General features: G+C 44.3%; 2 protein-coding genes across 2 annotated transcripts in view; both read right to left on the minus strand.

The window, feature by feature from the left end:
• The window catches only part of ANTXR1 (ANTXR cell adhesion molecule 1), a 215,766-nt gene that overhangs the window by 28,928 nt on the left and 167,381 nt on the right, over positions 1–19,457 (minus strand). The window lies entirely within an intron of this gene.
• Positions 17,581–18,846, minus strand: LOC118668908 (pre-mRNA-splicing factor 38A-like). The gene is given in 1 exon segment (XM_036334286.1): positions 17,581–18,846. A coding segment is annotated over 1 exon segment (930 nt). The 5' UTR covers positions 18,679–18,846; the 3' UTR covers positions 17,581–17,748.

The raw sequence follows: 19,457 nt of genomic DNA on the forward strand, positions 1-19,457 counted from the left end.
CCTCTTTGTTTAGACAAAGCCTGAGCATCCTCTAAGGAGAAGCTTCAGTCAGGCCTCCTCTCCCCAGTCTATTTGGACCAACCCTGGCCTCCAGCTTGCCCCCTCCATCCATGACCTCTCTCTTATTCATCTTACTGTCAGCAGCAAACCAGCACTTTATGACACACCATCTGGTTCTTAAATACAATTTTCCTTCCCCATCTCCTTGCCCCCTACTCAGGAGTGCCTGCCCCATGCCATGCGCCAGAGTGCATGGCGCATACGCTGATTTTTGGCATATATGACATTACATTCTTCTGCTTTTCAGGGCAAATGAATATGCAATGGACTCGTCTTTCTGCCAGCCTCAAAATGACATAGAAAGAGTAGCCACTTCACTTTTCTTTCCACTGCAGTGATTGTGGAGTACAGCGAGGCTAGAGGCTCGTCATTCATCATGTTGTCTTCCTAAGGGTCAGCATGGACAACCAAAAGGCTAACAGCTAGGCAGGCGATGAGTTAACAAGGCCAAACAATGGGGCCACTTTCATTCTTCTTTCTGGGCATTAGTCAGAGGGATTAGACTTCCTAGGGCAGAGTGTGTTGGGAAGGGCACTGCAGGAGGTGGACGGGGCTGGAGGGACAATCAGGCCAAAGGAGGGCTAAGGCCTCCATCAGCCAGTCTCCAGGGCTCTAGCTCCACAATATTCCAGAGCCTACCCACTCCTCGCCATTTCTGCTCTGTCCTCGTGGGACCACCCAGGACTGTTGCAATGACCACCTCACTGAGATCACTTCACTAATCGGCTTCCACTCTGGCCTCCCTACAGTTGATTCTTCCACCGCACCCAGGGCAGCCAGTTAGATCACGTTCCTCCTCTAACCCCCACTCCATGAATCCTTTATGTTAGGCTGAGAGTAAAACCCGATCACTGGGTTAGAGCCCTGCCTGCCATGACCCCTGCCTTTCTCTCTGGCCCCACAGCCCTCCCATCTCCCACTGTGCTTGTCCGGTGCTGGCTTCTGACTTCCTCCACTGTGCTGAGCTCTCTCAGCCTTGTGGGTTTTGCACTAGTTGTTTGTCCTCTGGTCCTGAGGTGGCCAGTCCTTTCTTGTCATTCAGATCTCACCTTCCATGTCAACTTTTCAATGTCAACCTCTCTGAAGAGAGGGCTTCTGACCTCACAGGCTAATCATCCTTTCTCTCTCTATCCCACCACTATTTATTCCTCAGCATAGCACTTAGCACTTGGGTGCTGGGAGCCCTTCAGTGCAAGTTACATGAATGGACATGGCCTCCTGGCTCACTAGTGCTTAGTACAACAAATACATGTCTTGAATGAATAAATGACAGTTTTCCCACTTATCTTGAGACCTCTGAAAAGAGAACCTCCTCATCTGTAAAACGGAAATGAGAACACCTACATCCAAGGGTTATTGGAGGAAAAGCAGTAAAAATACTTGCAAATTACAAGATTCTTGGCAAATAATAGTATTGCTCAAGTGAAGTCAGTTTCCTTTTTGGTAAAATGGAGATAACATATGTTTCCCAGGAATTTTTCAAAGATAAAGTAGAGTATCCAATAAATGTACAAAAACTTAGAACAAAGTTAAAGTCCTACAAGTCTGTCTTTCCCTGTGATGACAGAGGAGGGAAGAAGCAGTAGAGAGACTTCTTTAAATGCTTAATAGCTAGAAAAAAAAAATAAAATAAAGCCTAACATGCATATTTAAAAAAATCAGTTATTCAATTATTGATTATCTTTAATGTAGTGATCCATAAATTCTAAAGTCTGGCAGCCTCCACTCTGCAATGTACTCCTGCTTTTTAAGTTTTCTTAAAATTAGACTTCCATTTACCTTGTGTGATGAAACATTCTGAACACATTTCCAGTACGCTGCGGAGGATTTCACTATCTCCAGAGGCAGGCTTGTATATTTTAAATTGGTCATGGACTCAATCCAAATTCCCACCTTCCTTATTTTCCACTGAGTTCCCTTTCTGCTTCTAACTAGACCTCAGCTATTGTAGTGACTCTGAACATGGTTTTATATATTGTGGTTTCTAGAACTCTGGTAGCAAACATTACGTTTCAGTCTTAAGGCAGCTCCCAATCAATAAGTAATGCAGCTTGAAATGCTAGCTAACATTTCAACACCTACCCAAGTCTAGTGCACACTAATCATTGATTTCTACTGCCTGTTCATTAACTATAGCTCTTATAATACAAGAAACGCTGATAAAAATGTCCTATTTTTCAAATCACAATATTCTTTCCTTTTCAAAACAACAACAACTCAGCAGGATAATCTTCCTAATGCAAGAAGGGGAAGGTAGACTAGAATCATTAGTTGAAAAAGATGAATGGCCATAACAAAGTAGACAACAGACCATTAATAGACTTGTGTTGCTAAATTGCAACCCAAAAGACGTTGAACAATATGATTAAATTTAACAGAATTTTGAAACCTGTTTGAGTCAACCAAGCAAGTAACATTTGTGGGCAGGCTCTAGCCTCTGCTTTCTCCACTCTTGAATTGTTTACAACTTAGATGAGTCAACAAGAACCATTTAAAGTAGAGGCTTAGATTAAAAAAGACCTTCTTAGAGGCTTAGATAACAATAAAGTATGTCTCTGACTATTCAATGTTGGGCTATTTTGATTGATTTGGGATTTCTGAAAGAGGCTAGGTTCCTGAATCTATATTATAAAAAGCTAGTGACTGTAACGCCGTAACGCCGTAACAACCAAATGACCAGTCACCAGGAGGTGCATTGATGGGTCTCACTGCGTGGTGGGCCTTGGTCTCGTGGTGCTGAGGGTCTGGGTCCCGCTGGTGCGGCAGGTCTGGGTCTCATGTGATTTTGCGTGCTGGGCCTCTAGTATTTTATAAAAGGAAGCATGCACTCCTACTTCCCACATAACTTCTGGGAGCATAATGGATTTGGGGAAGCAGAAACTGAAAAGACTGGGCCAAGTCGTCTATCTCTGATTTTCTGCGAGATATCTTGGAGGAAAGTTATCTTGGAGGGAAGAAAGAAGCTTAGTAGTCATCACTAAATTGTGTGCTGTCTACGAGAACCATACGGGTTCAGAAAAAGGAGCAATCAGTGGCCCTGGGTGGGGTCAGCAAACAGGTCATAGAGTTAAGAGATCCATATGACAATATTTCTTTTCTGATTGTCTGATTAGCATAACCTTCTGGATGCTCAAAAATTATATTTTCTGCCCTTCTGGAGACACAGTGTGTAAGTAGGTGAAGCAAACAATAATATCATCAGCAGGATTAGAAAAACAGTAAACCAGCAAGGAAGGCTGGTGCAGTCTTCTAAGTAATTTGCTCCTTAAACTGACTTGGCATCCATTCCCTAACCTTTTTTTTTTTTAAATCCTTACTTGAGGATATATTTTCCATTGAATTTTAGAGAGAGTGAAAGGGAAGGAGGAGGGCTGGGAAGGGGGAGAGAGAGAGAGAGAGAGAGAGAGAGAGAGAGAGAGAGAGAGAGAAACATTGATATGAGAGAGACACAGACACATCGATTGATTGTTTCCTGCATGTGTCCCAACTAGGGTCAGGGATTTAACCTGCAACCAAGGTACATGCCTTTGGCGGGGACAAACCTGCAGCCCTTTGTTCCATGGACCAAAGCTCTAACCACTGAGAAAACTGGCCAGGGCCATTCCCCAACTTTTAATAATCACCTCTAGCAGGCAAGACTTCTAGCTGAGAACACAAAGTTTCTGATCAGAACTGACCCAGAAAGGCAAAATCATACCTGACCTACTAGAAAACCAGAAAAGAGTACAGAGACCTATAATTTCTGAAATTTTCATTGTGTCCACAAAATAAAAATGGTTGGAGGACTCAAGGCCTGAATAAAATCATGCTGTCCCTCTTCCCACAAGTGGCCAGTACTCTAGACCAGCACAGTCCAATAGAAATGTAACCACCTGGGTGATGTTCAGTTTTCGAGTAGCCATATTTGTAAATGTAAAAAGAAATTAATTTTAATCATATGTCTAATTTAACCCAATATATCCACAAAATTTCAACATTTACCTAATATAAACATTACTAAAAAGATATTTCACATCTGTTCCTTCATACTACATGTTTAAAAACCCACAGTGTATTTTGTACTTATGGCACATGCCATTTCTAACCAGCACATTTCAAATCCTCCAGACTCACCTGTGGCTACTGGCTGCCTTACTGGGAAGTGTAGACTTTACTTTTGAGGTGTTCAAGATGTAAAACCATCTTTTGTTACTTTTGGGAGTAAAAAATAAGAGGCCAAAAGTAATTTTAAAAAATGTGACTCCATCTGTAATCCCACCAACTTGCCTAGAGTTTGTTATTCTGCACATGGAGGAAAGCCCTGGTTGGCTCTTCTATTGGCCACTGAAGAGCCTAAAAGAAAGTTCTTTTAAGACTAATTTAAACTCCTGTCATGAAAGTACTTTTATCTTTTGATCTCATGGACTTTCAAGGACATGTAAAACTATTTGAAATTGCTTCTATCTATCTATCTATCTATCTATCTATCTATCTATCATCTATCTATCTATCTATCTATCATCTATCTATCTATCTATCTATCTATCTATCTATCTATCTATCTATCTATCTAACTATCTATCATCTATTTTCTGGAAGTGATGGGAAGATTACGCATTTAAAATCATCATCATGATGTTTTGACAGGGCAAGGTGAGGAGAAAGTAGCAGTAGAGGATAGGCCCTTCTCTATCCCTGTTGTTTCGGGAGAAGATCTACAGGAAGCTCTGTTTCTTTAGGGAGGGACAGTTTGTTCCATGGTTTACAAAGCCAGAGAATTTCAATGATCAAATTGTTGCCATAACGTAAACATCAAACTTGAAAATGGACTAGTACTAAACACGTTATCCAGAGAGAGCAGGAAAATTATTACAGAGTCAATTTTACTCCAAAATTATTGCTCATTTTTTGGGCACTTATATATATTACCTAGTCTGGGAGGTTTTGAGCATGGATTGGATGAATTTTATAAAGGGCAGACATCAGAGCCTGGCTGTGGATGACACTCAGGGGCAGAACATTCATTCCAGCATCAGAGTCTAGAGCAATTTGAAGGCACAGCAAGGCTGCTGAATGACACTGGAGTTTTCACAAAGGTAGGGGAATCTTTGGAAGTGTCCCTCCATGTTGCTTATGAGTGGCCTAGTGTGGATGTAGACATGCGGTTGTTGGCTTGATGCCAGGAGATTCTTTTTTGATCCATTAGCAGGCATATTTGCAACCTTAGGCCACCAGCAGAGGAGTGCCGAACAAACAGGCAGCTGATGGGCTGCTGTGGGGCCCATGGGCTATGGGGAGTTCCCATGTACTTATTCTTGGTTTGGAGAGGTGCTTATTGTTTATAAGCACAAGTTACCTTGGCCATATCTGGAGGACCACATGGCATCTTGTAGACCTGTAAATGTGGTGGGGCCTTGAGGCAATGGCCTCATGACCTCTGGTAAGCTTGCTCCCACCACCAACGGACAAACATTCTCCTTCCATTTCTCTCTACCTCCGTGCCTAAGACACCCGGCCTTGCTTGATCAAAACTCCTTCCCTTCCTAGAAAGAGAAAAAAGGGGAACACTGTCTGCCTCGCACACCAGAGGGATGCTTCCACAGTGGACTTTGCAGTGGGCCCATTTTTATTAGTTATATCACTAAGGGGAATGGATGTCTGTTATGATGTATAATTTTCCAGGCTCTGTGACATTTAAGAGTTTCCCATTACAAATCAACTTTAGTGAGCAGTACAGAATATGGAAAAGCTCACACAAGATTTACTCTCATTTAGAGTTTGTATCCAAGTCAGAGCCACAGAGTCCTTGAAAAGTAGCTATGCCAATGGGTGGAGGGCAATGCCTAGATGCCAGCTGCCAGGGCCACACCATTCAACTCAATCCAGATGTTGGGGGGAAACACAGGAATGCAGAGGTGCTGAAGGCTAGAGGAGTGAACACGCCCAAAGCTAACTCAGCCATCACTGTGGGTTCTGAGCACTTTGCTCTTGATGCTATTAGCCAAAAGGAAAAGTTGGAAAAACACTGAAATATTAAACAAATGCCATAAGGATGAATTTGTAAAGTGAGACTAGTAAAGTCTTAGTTGTTTTTCTATCATACTTTCTATTTTCAAACAATTTTTTAAAGTCAAAGTTAATAATAAATGGCAAAGATAAAAAGAGCAAATAGCAATTGAAATAAATGTTTAGCTCGTTGATAACTCTTAATCAGCCTCATTTTACCTAGAGATGCCCCAGGAAGACTTTGCGAGCTCTCTTGTTACTAAGAGGTGAGGGTTTAGTGAGACATCCTTGCCCACTACTAACAAGGGGTTGCCAATGAAGGGAACATTATAAAAGTTCACAAGCAGACGAGACCACCTGGGAGTTGCAGAAGAAGTGATAGTTCCTGAGACAAGGAAACAAATGAAGCCATATCTTTAGTGCTGTGAGTGAAGGTAAGAAAGTATGAGTGATGGTCCCTTTCTTCAAGTCACTTACAGCTTGTTCATGGAGTGAAAAGTCAGTATTGACTTTAAACGAAAATGGTGCTAAACTTTGTGGCAATAGCTGTAAGCACGGAAAGAAGGAGGGGCTGGATGGTGAGCAGGGGTTTGGGGAGGGCCTAGGAGGAAGTGGGACTTCTGCGTATGGGAAGGATGAAGGCTGTGAGTAGATAAAAGATTGGAGAAGGCAGAGTGAGAAGGTGGTATGTCGGTGCGCTCCCCTCTCTCTCTCTCCACTGTCAGCCTGGGCCTTCTGCGTCACTTCCTCTCCCATCTGGGCCATCACATCTGCCATTTCTTCCCACCAGAAGTCCTTTCCTCACTTCACCACGAGAGCTCATTCTCCAGCTCTCAGCCAAATGATCTCTTCTTTTTGGCAGTCTTCCCTGATCCCCTAGTCTGGGTTAAATCTTGCTCTATGTACCCAGGGAACCCTAAATTCCTCCTCCTTACCACTCACCACATCGAGTTGCAATTTAGCACCTTTCTGAGTGCTCCAATGTTATGTGCATAAGGTCCAGGACCTTGCCTCATTCATGCTAAACCCCTACTGCCTGCCTACCTGGTGTCTGCTGCAGAGTAGGAGCTCAAAACCTATTTTTTGAAAGAGAGGGTATACCTTGTCCTAGACACATTGTTGGCAATTAAGGAGAAGGCAGGGAAAGGTGGAATCAGGGAGATAACAAGCACGTGAGGTAATCTGAGAGCACAGCACACTGTGCAGGAAGCCAGGCCAGAGTGGAGGGGTGTCAGTGATGATGTCATCCTGGGCAGGGTATGAAAATGCAAAGATGTTGGGAGGTACCAGCAGGTAGGAGGACAGAAACGGAGGTGGCTGGGTAGCAGGAACTAACTCTGCCTTCCAAAGCTGGGTGTGGTCCTACCTTCTCCTTGAGAGATCAAACCCTTTCACAATGCCCACCCCCTTCTCCTGGCCTGGCGGTAGGACTCAAGGAGAGCCAGGCAGCGTAGGGCTGGTGGGTTTTGGTCTTGTCACTTCCATTAATTTCCTTTATGAGCTTGAACAGAACAGGAACCTTATTATTTTAGCCTCATATTCCTAACATGCAAAAAGAGTATAAGGTGGTGATGGGAACAAAGGAGAAAATTACTAGGGAGTACTTCCAAGTCTCCCCATCACCTTTCTAGACCTCAATTTCCTTACCTATAAACGAAGGGACTGGAATTATGTGGAAATACCAATCCATTCCTGACACCGAATGTCAGGTTGAGGTGGGATGGTCATGGAGCTGCTGAGAGAAGATAGGGGGACATATAGATGGTCTATAGCAGGCTGGCTCTTTTCCACACTGAGAATTCTGGGAGGCCATCTCCTAGGTCAGATTTTGCTACCTATGATTCAACCAAACACTTTCAGGCCAGAAAAGAACTTCCTGCCAGGCTGGGGGAAAGGTGATTCTCAATTGAGTCCCATCCCAGAGTCATGGGCTGTCCCTAGAGATGATCTTTCCCAATGCTCTCAGCTGGAGGACAGGCCCACTGCAGCCAAGTGGCTAGACATAAACACCACATTTGAACAAAGTAGCAAACTTCCCAAAATGTTATGCACTTGGGTGAATTTTACCCTAGAACCAAGCCCTACCTCCCTCAATCCTGATTCTGTTTGGAAGGAAAAAATGAGGTAAGTGAATTTGAACAGCGGTGTCTTTATTACCCAGCTCTGTCTCATTCAGCCTCTATTTCTCCTCTGTTTGCTATTTGCAGTTTGGTACTAGGATTTGACCTTCTGTTGCTGCAGCTGTTTGAGAGATGAAGCAATTCAAAGGTGTAAGTCCAAAGAAAAAGTATAAAATGACGACTATGATGATGGTGATGATGATGATAATGATGAGTGTGTGAATGTGTATGCATGTGAAGGATTCGAAGGCAGAGGGAGGGAAGGAAGAGGAAGAGCCCTCAACCACATCAATTGCCTCCACATTTATTTATTTAAAGAGACCTCCTACTGAGGGGGAAAGAATTTGGTGCATAAAAAAATCTCAAGATGGTATATTTTGCATCATCAACTTTAGATTTGGCTTCTCTGAAGAAAATTAACTTGGCAGGTTTTGGGTACAGTTTGGTTTTTGCTGTGAACAGAGGATGCCTTGAACTTTTTATTTTTTGAGTTCAGGAAAATAAGCCAAGAATTCTAAAAAACTCATTTCACTCTCCAATGAGATAGTGGAGGAAAGGTTTCCAAGGGTGAGAACCAAATAAATTCTACTGGGAATTCAAACATCCAAGGAGGTGCTGTGCCAAAATACATCACACCCTCTAGGAACATTTCCTACAATTTGCTTTTTCTTCCCCTTTAAAAAATGACCTACTCTGACAAACATTTATAAAAGGTCAGGAGACAGTGGCCAGCAAATTAGACTTTCTCTCTGGATTTGTTGGGGAATTACAATCTGGGATCAGATACTAATAGACACTTTGAAGATCTCTGTTTCCTCAATGTAAAAAGTCAATATAAAGCTTACTGTCTATTGCAAAAGGAAAGACTGATCTTCACATAAAGACTTCAATGTGTAGATAACTTGGTTCTTTTAATCACCAATGATTTAAATGTTTTTATTGATTTTTATTTTTTTTAGAGAGAGAGGAAGGGAGAGGGAGATAGAAACATCGATCGGCTGCCTCGTGCACGCCCCTTAATGGGGATGGAGCTCACAACCCAGGCATGTGCCCTGACTGGAATCGAACTGGCAACCTCTCTGTGCACAGGACGATGCTCAACCAACTGAGTCACACTGGCCAGGGCAAAATGTGCTTTCTGAATTCTTATCTCTGGTGGGTTCAGTTCCTATGGAATGTCAACCAGCTTCGTGTATTCTGGATGCTCAAATGATCACTTGGCACCACATTGTTTGGTGGTGTTGGGAAGCTGATGTGCTGGTACTTAGGCCAGGTGGAAGTTGTTTCATCAACTAGCTGTTCAAATGTGAATGTTTCTTTACACACACACACACACACACACACACACACACACACACATACACACACAATGTCTTATCAGCTCACATAAAACTGGTTTTAATTATTTTAATTGCCTAGTAAACAAAAAGTGACTTAAAAATTATTATTAAATGAAATGAAAGAATTAGGCAGTAAGTGATATGCAGTATGATCAAAACTTGGTAAAGAAAAAAGATAATAAAGGTAAAAACTCCATTAACCAAGAAAATGCTTTCTTGGTGACTATAAGAAATGGTGAGAAAATTGTTACAAGGATGGTAAAATTGGGAGAACCCTTTGGATTGATTGAGCAGTATTTTCAAACGTATCTAAAGCAATCCTCGTGGAGAACTGCTTTCCATTTTCAAATGATGAGACCTTTGCTAACCCATGTGGTACCTTTGTGTGAACCATCTACCCTCCTAGGTAGAATGCCACCAGCGGGCAGATGCTCAAGCACAGGCACGGAAACATGGAAGAGACTGATGAATCTCAGAGGGTAGGGGGGAGGGGGAGGGCGGGAAGAGATTAACCAAAGATCTTATATGCATACTAGAGGCCTGGTGCACAGATTCATGCACTGGTGGGGTCCCTCAGCCTGGCCTGTGCCCTCTCACAATCCAGGACCCCTTGGGGGATGTTGGAATGTTGGTTTCAGCCCGATTCCTGCAGGCCTGGCCGAGGGACCCCACCAGTGCACTAGAATCCGTGCACTAGAGTCTAGTAGCAATATATTCAAGGAACCTGATAGGGGGTTCTCTTGGTGGTGGAATTTTGAAGTGAACTGCTTGTAACATTGCATCCTGAATTACCCACGTTTCTTACATGAAACGGAGACATCCACCTAAACCTAAAGTAAATGCTGACACAGAGGAGCCATGGGATTCTGAAGAAGTGACTGGTCTCCTCCTCATCCTCTCTCCTTTGGAGCTCTACTCCCATCTGCCCCACTCTGCCAGCCTCATCACCGGCAAGACAGAAATAGGTTCCTCAGCTTCCTGCCCTCTCACCCATACCTGAGAGCCCATTTTGGGTTCTGACACTTATGCCACTAAAGAAGAGCGACACTTCTGGCCTCTAGGTCCTCTAAGCCCTTCTCCACAGGGCTCCTGAACTCTATCAATGAGCTCTCCTCTTCCTCTTCCTCTCCTGGGCCTCTATCATGAGTGCTTAATCGTGCTCAAGTCCCTATTTTAAAAAACAAAGAGCCCCTTTCAACTCCACCACCTCCCATTCTCTTCTAAGCTTCTCTCCTGCCCCCATCATTCCACTGGGTGAACCTCGGTCACCAAGGTTGCCATGACCTTCTAACTACTAGTCTATAAAAGACTGGTGTCAGCTTGCATCTAAATTTTCCATCAGTTGACACTGTTGACCCTGCCTCCTCCATGAAGTGTCATCTCCTCTCGGTTTCCAGGACTCCGGACTCTCCTGTCACATCATCTCTTTCTCAGGCTGCTCCTCCTATGTTTCCTTCTTGTTTCCCTTTTTCTTTCCCCACCCTAACTTAAAGGATGTGACCTGGGGGTTCAGCACGTGGCCTATTTCTCTTCTTTCTGTACACGCTCTCTCTGGTTTCCCATCTAGCCACAGTGGTCTTGCCTGCCATGGTAATGACTCCCAAATCTTCCTCCAACTCGGGACTCTCACCAGAGCAAACTGTCTCATACACAGGTCAGGACTAGGGGGAGGCAAGGGAGGCATCTAGGGCCAAACTCTAAAAAGGCGCTCACCCTCAGGTGCCTGCAGGTGCCCACCCTGCATGTGCATGATCCTGAGAGAGAGGGCCTCCTCCAAGTTTGTGCCTGAGATGCCTCCCCTGCCTCACCCTAGCCCTGCTCCTGGCCATCGCTGCTCAGATGCCCCATTGGTACCTCATACTTGCTAAGTTAAAAAGCTACTTCCTCATCTTCCCTCCCAGAGCTGTCCTCTTCCTGTGCCCTCATCTTGGTGAATAGTGTCACAGCCAGGTGACACTTAGGCCAAACCCTGGAGCTCCTTTTCAACACCCCCCTCTCACTCATCCTCCACATCCACTCATTCTGCCTCCTCAACATCTCTTGAATCCAGACTCTTTCCTCCTTGCCCACCACGGCTTCCGTTCAGGCTGCCACCATCTCTTGTTGCCACCATCTCCACACTGCAGTCAGAGTGACTTTTCTAAAACACACATCTGACACACTCCTACTTAAAGCACCTGCAGTAATTCTCCACTGTCCTAGAGTAGGCTCCCGTGACCAGCTCCCCATACTGCCTCCTCTCCACACTCCCTCCTCTCACTGCCTTTCACTCTTTCTTCTATACATCAGGCTGCTCCTCCTATGTTTCCTTCCTGTTTCCCTTTTTATTTCCCCACCCTAACTTAAAGGATGTGACCTGGGGGTTCAGCACTTGGCCTATCCCTAAAGGAGCCACAGGCCCACTCTGGATCTTTGCTCAATCTTCCCTCTCACTAGAATACCCTCCTTCCACAACTCTTCTTCTGGTTTCAGCGTAAGTCACTTCCAGAAGCCAAGGCTGGTGACATGCCCTTCCTGGGCATATCCCCAACATCTCACATACTCAGCTCCACCACAGCTTTTCACACGGGGTTGTGCTTGTGGACTTGCCCATTTGTTCCTGCTTCATAAGGGCAAGGGTACAGCTAATTAATCGGTGAGCATCCAGTAACAACAGGGTGCTAGGCTCACAGTAAAATGCTCAGCAAGTTATTTATTGAATACATGAAGGACTTAAGGAATCTCTAGTGTGCACTTTCAAGTCTGAGAGTCCTGAATTCAAGCCTCAAAGTCCTGATTTAAAGCCTTAGCTTCACCCCTTACCACTGTGTGTCCTTGAGAATGTTAGTAACCTCCCTTGAGCCTCAGCTTCTGCTCTGTACAATGGAGATCATAGTTATTCTCAAAGTTATTGTGAATGGGTTAGTGCTTCTATAACAACCTGCTTCTCTTCCAGATCATACACTGAGCTCCAGGAAGCCAAAATTTAAGTCCTATCCTCACTGGTGTCCCTAGTGCCCGGCCCAGTGATGGGCTCTTACTGGGAGCCACAATAGATGTTTGATGAAAGTTGTCTGAGGGAAGGCAGCCAAGGTCAAGGAGGAAGGAGAAAGGGGTAATGCAGAGAATGTGGAGGAAGAAAAGAGAAAGAGAGAAACAGAGGGCTCTTTCTCTGAGTCCACTTATGTGACAGAAATCTCATCCGCTTTTGAAGGACTGGGCTGAGGACGCTTTCTCCCCCTAGAGGTAACTTGCCCAGATCACTTCTGTGAGAGTAGGAGGACTTGGTACCCATGTGACTGGAAGCTCCCTTATTGGAAGCAGCTGCGCAGAAGGCAGTAGCCCTGGGGCTGAGCTCTGGGAGAGGATTTCACAACCTCTGTGCTTCAGACAAGCTTCAAACATTGTTTACGTACACTTATGTGTGTGTTTCCTGGGTCTCTTCTGATTGCAAGGAGGCCCAGCTTTGCAAAACAAGCTGTGTGCCTTAGTATTTTGTTTGTGCTGATAGTGATGGAATGTACCAGTCTCCCGGTTCCAGATCTGGAAGAGACCGAGGAGTGGAAAACAAAGAAGACATCCAACCCCAGTGGCTTTCTCCCAGGGCTCATGATGTGAAGTGGGGTTTGAGTTGGGGTAAAAATGATCGGAGAGGGTTTGAACTGGTTGATATATTGACTGAAAAGACCTACAAGACAGAGTTATATGTTCTCATTTCCATCCTCTTTACTCAAGGAGCAGCAATAATATAGCAGCCAGAAGCTATGTTAACCACCTTCTTGATAGGACAGGTACTTGAAAGTACATGGAGATTGTAATCATCCATTTCTCGTACGCTTGTGAAGCATAAGGTTTCTAAAGAGTATGGGGAGTTGCCTTCAAATTATTTCCAGAAGGAAAGAGAAGATGCTGCTCTGGATGAAAAAAAAGGAATTGGACCAGATCATTGCTTCTCACCCTTGGCTGCCCATTAGAATCACCTGGGGAGGTTTTAAAAGCCCCCAGTGTCCAGACCTCATTTCAGACAAATTTATTAGAACTTTTGGGGTGGGGCCCTGGCATCAGTGCTTTAAAACTCCCAGTTGACCACACCCTGCAACCTGGTGGAGAATCACTGGATTCCATGGATTGTGCAGTTCCTTATGTTTCTGCATTTGTAATTAGTAATCCAGGAACAGAACTGTCTGCAGTTGAAAGGATGTCTGTGCAACTGGTTGGGGCTTAATATTTAGATTTAAGTTAGGCCAGTTATTCCCCAATTGTGTCAATAGATTAGACTATAAAATTATAGACAACTTAAAAATTGTTTTGAAAGTTAAAAGGTAAATGACAAACTAGGAAAAATGTTGGCTTTCTATATAATGTTAGACTTTAACTTGCATAAGGTAAGCACTGTATACTTAATGCATGGCACAAGGTCTGACACATAATAAGTTCTCAAAACATTCTATCTATATAAAAGCCTAAGCGATCGTTATGACCAGATGACCGGATGACTGGCCAGTAGCTATGATGCGCACTGACCACCATGGGGCAGGTGCTCAATGTCAGGAGCTGCCCCCTGGTGGTCAGTGCACTCTCACAGCCAACCTCCCAAGGCTGGCCAACCTCCTGCAGTCCCTCCCCCCTGGCTGGCTGGCCCCAATCGGCCCCAATCGCAGGCCAGGCAGAGAGACCCCACCATGCATGAATTCGTGCACCAGGCCCCTACTTGAGTAATAAATGTGCAAAGATGGGTTAAGCGAATAAACATATAAAAACCAATTGACTTCACAGGCACTTTCTGCAACCAGGGCAAATTCCCCCTGATCACCACCCTGAAGGACGCCCTGGGTCTGCAGAGTGAAAGTTGCAAAGCCCCAGCCCAGCCCATTGCTCCCATCACCGAGGCTCCCAGTACAGGTGGAGGCAGTGGCAGCGGCAGTGGCAGTGGCAGCTCAGGAAGCAGCCCCAGTGGCAGTGGATTCTGTGCCAACAGGGCCAGTGGCCTGTACCCCGACCGCACTGACAAAAACGCCTTCTACAACTGTGTGAACAGACACACCTTCATTCAGCACTGCCAGTCCTGCCTGGTCTTTGATGCCTCCTGCCCCTGCTGCAACTGGTGATGTCTTTGCCAGACACCACGTCCCTCATTCCAGCTCAGAAATTGTTGTACAATAAAGCATTAAAAAACAAAAACAAAAAAAACCCTATTCTAAAATATCTAATAAAAAATGGGCCAAGGGTATGTATATGCAATTGACAAAAGAGAAAATAAACATTTAAAAAATTGTTCCAACTCAATGATAAATTAGGTGCAAGTTAAATTAGCACCAATCAAATAGCTAAATTTAATAATATTGGTGAACATCTGGGGAGATGGGCATTTGATAGATGCGGATATGAGGGTTAACCCATGTTTCAGGAGGGCAACCTGGCAATATTATCAAAGCTTTAAAGTTCTGTGTGTTGTCTTGTTTTGGACACTTATTCTAAGGAAACATTCGTGAATGTGCACATTATTTGACAACAACGTTACTGATTAGAGCAGGGGTCCTCAAACTATGGCCCGTGGGCCACATGCAAATACAAATATTGTATTTGTTCCCGTTTTATTTTTTTTTTTTACTTCAAAATAAGATATGTGCAGTGTGCATAGGAATTTGTTCATAGTTTTTTTTTTAAACTATAGTCTGGCCCTCCAATGGTCTGAGGGACAGTGAACTGGCCCCCTGTTTAAAAAGTTTGAGGACCCCTGGATTAGAGCTTCATTTATACAATAAACATTTAGAAATAAATGTCCAAAAAAGAGAAGACAGCAGAAATATTATGTCACAGATAGACAATAGAGAATGACATGGTCATGAAAATGATATTTTACCAGGATATGTGGTGACAAGGAAAGATAATTTCCTGAATATGGCTAAGTGATTTAAAAAACAGGATTACCAAATGGGACACATAATGTGATGACTAAGAAATGACCAAGTTACTAGTAAAAGCTCTGAGGGTGCCTTTAAGTCTTTCTCAGATAGACATTCTCAACCCCTTCTGCCATTTGTCCTTGGACGGTGAGCACATCTCCTGAACCTGAAGAGTGGCCCAGGTGTGCGGGAAGGCTTGGGGACCATCCCGGCAAATGCTCACAGGACACAGGCTCTAATTTCCACACTTTGCTTCGTCTTCAAATGCATTCTGCATTGGCAATGCCCCTGGACAGCCTGGGTCTGAACAGCAACTCTTTGTGTTTACGGGGGACAATGAGAGTATTGCCAAGGTGATGATTTATTGGGCAGAGATGATGGGAAAGGCATTTCCAGCAGAGAAATTAGAATATGTAAAGGCATAGAGACTCAGAAGCATGTTTAGGGAATGGTGAGCAATTCCAGGAGACCAGGGCCAATATGGAGTGATGAGGGAACCTGGGGTAAGTAGCAGATGAAGTGGAAAGAGAGGCCTTTCTAACTCAAGCTAAGGATTCTGTGCTTTTCCCTCATCTTTGCAGATCCAAAGCCTTGGAATGGCATGTTGAGATCTGTGTTTGAGAGAGAGCACAGCGGTGGCGAAGTACTGGAGGCATGCTGTGAGGGATGGTTTAAGCAAAGGATACCATATGCTTAGCGCACTCTTTGAATTTTAGGATCAGATGTGTTGCTGGTTTGCTAGTTAAGTGGTTTCTGTTGGCCCAGGACTTCCTGGTGGGCTCTAAGGAAAAACAGGATTGTGAGCCCATCCCAGGCAGAAAGAGCAAGATGGGTGGTGGTGGTGGACAGAAAACATTCAGGTCTCCCGCTGTGGTCCCATTCATGTTTTCCCTGACCTGGGGCTTGGACAGCTCTGAGGAGGTGGGCATCCATCCCAGGAAAGGGTGTGGCTCTGCGCTCAGGCCTCCCCCAGCCATCTGCTCTGCGGTGGGTCCTGTAGGTGCTCAGCCCTTTCAGCAGCCTCAAAGCTTTGTTGGGCAGACAGAGTCTGCATCTGTAGGGTTGGAGTGAGTTAATGGGGGGAGTGGGAGAGACAGGAACTGAGAAGGAAGAATTGCCAGGTTTCTGTGAGGTCTATGTGCATTTGAAAGAATTTAGAAATCAATTGAGAATGTAATTAGGTGATTTTTGTTTGTTTTTGTTTTAAATTCAGAACCTGTGACTCTTGTTCATGAGCACATGCCTGGATGTAGTCATTTTGAGTTTATGGAAAATGTGGTCAGTCCCATAAATCAGTGCTGAGGAATTCTCAAGAGTCATCACCATGTAAGTAATGTAGGTTTGTTGAGAGTCTCTTAAGGTAAAGCAAAACAAAACAGAAAAAGCATATGGACAGAGCTACAATACAGTCCTCCCTTCCCTGGAATTCGCCTGTGAGTTGCTATGGGGCAACTTTGAATTCTTGTTTATAACTAATCTGTGACCTATCTTGTGTAACTCTGCACGTACATCAAGATGTTTGTGGCCATCATCATAACTATAGGGACACAACTCTCTGCATCTATTTCTCCTGTGTGTCTTAAAATTTTAGCAGGAGTGCTATAAAGAAAGCCCACCTGAAAGTAGGCTGGACAACCATAATAATTTCGTGGCAGATCTAGGTCAATGGTGTCCTAATTCTTTGACCTCCTGGGCTTCAAACCTATTGTTTCATGTGATTGGATAATGAAAATTCAAGGTGGTATTGTGTTTCTTAAAAGCACACAGAATATCTTCACATGTTAACACAAACTTTCATTCAAAAGTAGTAAATATGTGATTCAATTTAGGTGTGATGCATTAGGGGAAATTCATTGTTGCTGGATTTAACCCATCAGCCTCCTCCCGTCCCCCAGGTGGTTCTTATATCTTACATATGATAATATATCTTTCCATCCCTCCTTTTTCCAAACCCTCCCACTTCTCAGGTTGACCCAGTTTGTTGGGGTCCAACCCCAGCAGGTCCAGGGGTTCCCAAAGGTGTGGACAGAGTCGATGAAGAAGGAATGACACGGAGACAGCGTTCAGTTGATCAGCAGCCTAGCCAGGTTCTCTAGTCAGGTTCTCAAGCCAGGTTCTATTTGTTCTCCTGTTACATCTGTATTTATACCATTTGATTTTAATCCTATCCATTCTATTCCAAAGGTTAGGGCGTTTGTTATCTCCACTCCAAGGTCACTACTCTACTGTAAGGTTAAAAAACAAAAACACCCTAAAATATTCTTATAGCTGCCGTGGGAGTAGATCTTAGTCCTTCCACATAGAGAGATGACTTCATATTTGCAGGATGCTCTTTGGACTAAACCTAAACTGAGTCCATTACTCATTTCCTTTCCGGCTCTTCTTGTGGCTTTTCTTAGATCTTTCAGGAGATTTTGAGTGGCTCCTGTGTCTATGACTACGGTGATGACCTGGGGACTTGGAGCGGGATCTGTGCTGTCTTTCTCGGGACCTGCTGTGGCGACGTCTTGGATTCTTGCTTCAATGCCTCTCTCGGTGAGGGGAAGGGCTCCTCCTTTTTGGAGACCGACTCCGCCTTCTGGGAGACTGGCTCCTACTTCTCCTGTAGCGCAGTGTGGGAGAGCGACGGGGCTTGTCCAAGTCTCGGTAGCTTCTCCGGCAGTGATCAGGTGATGGTACTCTCTCCAACTTCTCATCCTCTTCTTCCTCTTCTTCACTGGACTCGACATCATTCACGTCCTCTTCTAGAGCGCTAACCCGAGGCTCCAATTCCTCTAGCACATAGTGTTCCTGTAGCCGGGGCTGAATGATATCACAGACTCTCTCACTGTGTAATAGTTCATCAATGAACTCATCTACGTGCATCAGTTCAAACTCTCCATTTCGGTTCTGGCTCTTAATTTTTCTATAATCATTGTACAGAGGCTCCAAGTATTTGTAGCAATCAATTGCAGTGCCTGTCAGCCTCATATAAAGTGCTCCCAACATGCGTACATACTTGAAATCTTCATTTTTTATAAACTCAACAATGATATCCTTCTCTGGTTGAATCTGAAGCATCTTCAAGGTCAAACACAGAAAGGGAGTTGGCTTTATGTTGCCACCATACACGCCACCGACAAACCTTAACTCCATGGCTTTATCAACTACAAGTTCAGCCGTAAGTCCAAAGCACTCCTCTTTCCAGTACTTGGACTCATAGATTCGAGTCCAAATGATCTTCTCCACCAGATACTGAGGGCTGGTGCCGTGAATGCTGTGGGCATCCTTCACCGTGCGGTTTGCCATTTTAGAACACTTTCAGTTCTATTTCCATCCGGTCCTTTAGTGCGTCATCCCGGTTAAAAACACACACAAAACAGATACGAAGAAAGATGGAGGAAGTCTCCTTTAAATAGCTCACATTACCAGCTTGAAATTGGAAATGCTGCAGCGTAGGGAACTTCCTGCCGCGATAGAATCAGGAATAGCCAGGTTCTCTCTGTCCAGGGGTTCCCAAAGGTGTGGACGGAGTCGTCGAAGAAGGAGTGACATGGAGACAGTGTTCAGTTGATCAGTAACCTAGCCAGGTTCTCTTGCCAGGTTTTTGTGTTTATTCTCCCGTTACATCTGTATTTATACCAGTTGATTTTAATCCTATCCATTCTATTCCAAAGGATAGGGCATTTGTTATCGCCATTCCAAGGTCACTACTCTATTGTTCTGCTAAGCTACAAGGAAGTAACTGAAGGAGATTATCCTAAGTAAAGATTATGTAGTTTAAGCGTGATTGTTCGTAGTTAAAGTGATTAACTACCCGTCTGGCACTTAAGTTAAGGGGTTTTACTGATTTATTCCCTTCCTTAGTCCTGTTAATCCCTAACTCCAGAGAAAAATTCCCACCTGGGGAAACAACCTTTCTCAGAGAGGTGACCTTGGTTAAAACACATAGCGCTAAGAAGGGGAGCAAGCATATTAAGAACAGTATGCCATATATGCCAGGTCCCTTGAAACATATGCTGTGCAGATGTTTCTTCCCTGTAGCGACTGTGTCAAGCAGCAAGGATGGACCGGTTTCCAGCACCAGT

Source organism: Myotis myotis, unplaced genomic scaffold (assembly GCF_014108235.1).
Source record: "Myotis myotis isolate mMyoMyo1 unplaced genomic scaffold, mMyoMyo1.p scaffold_m19_p_14, whole genome shotgun sequence".
NCBI classification, from domain to species: domain Eukaryota; kingdom Metazoa; phylum Chordata; class Mammalia; order Chiroptera; family Vespertilionidae; genus Myotis; species Myotis myotis.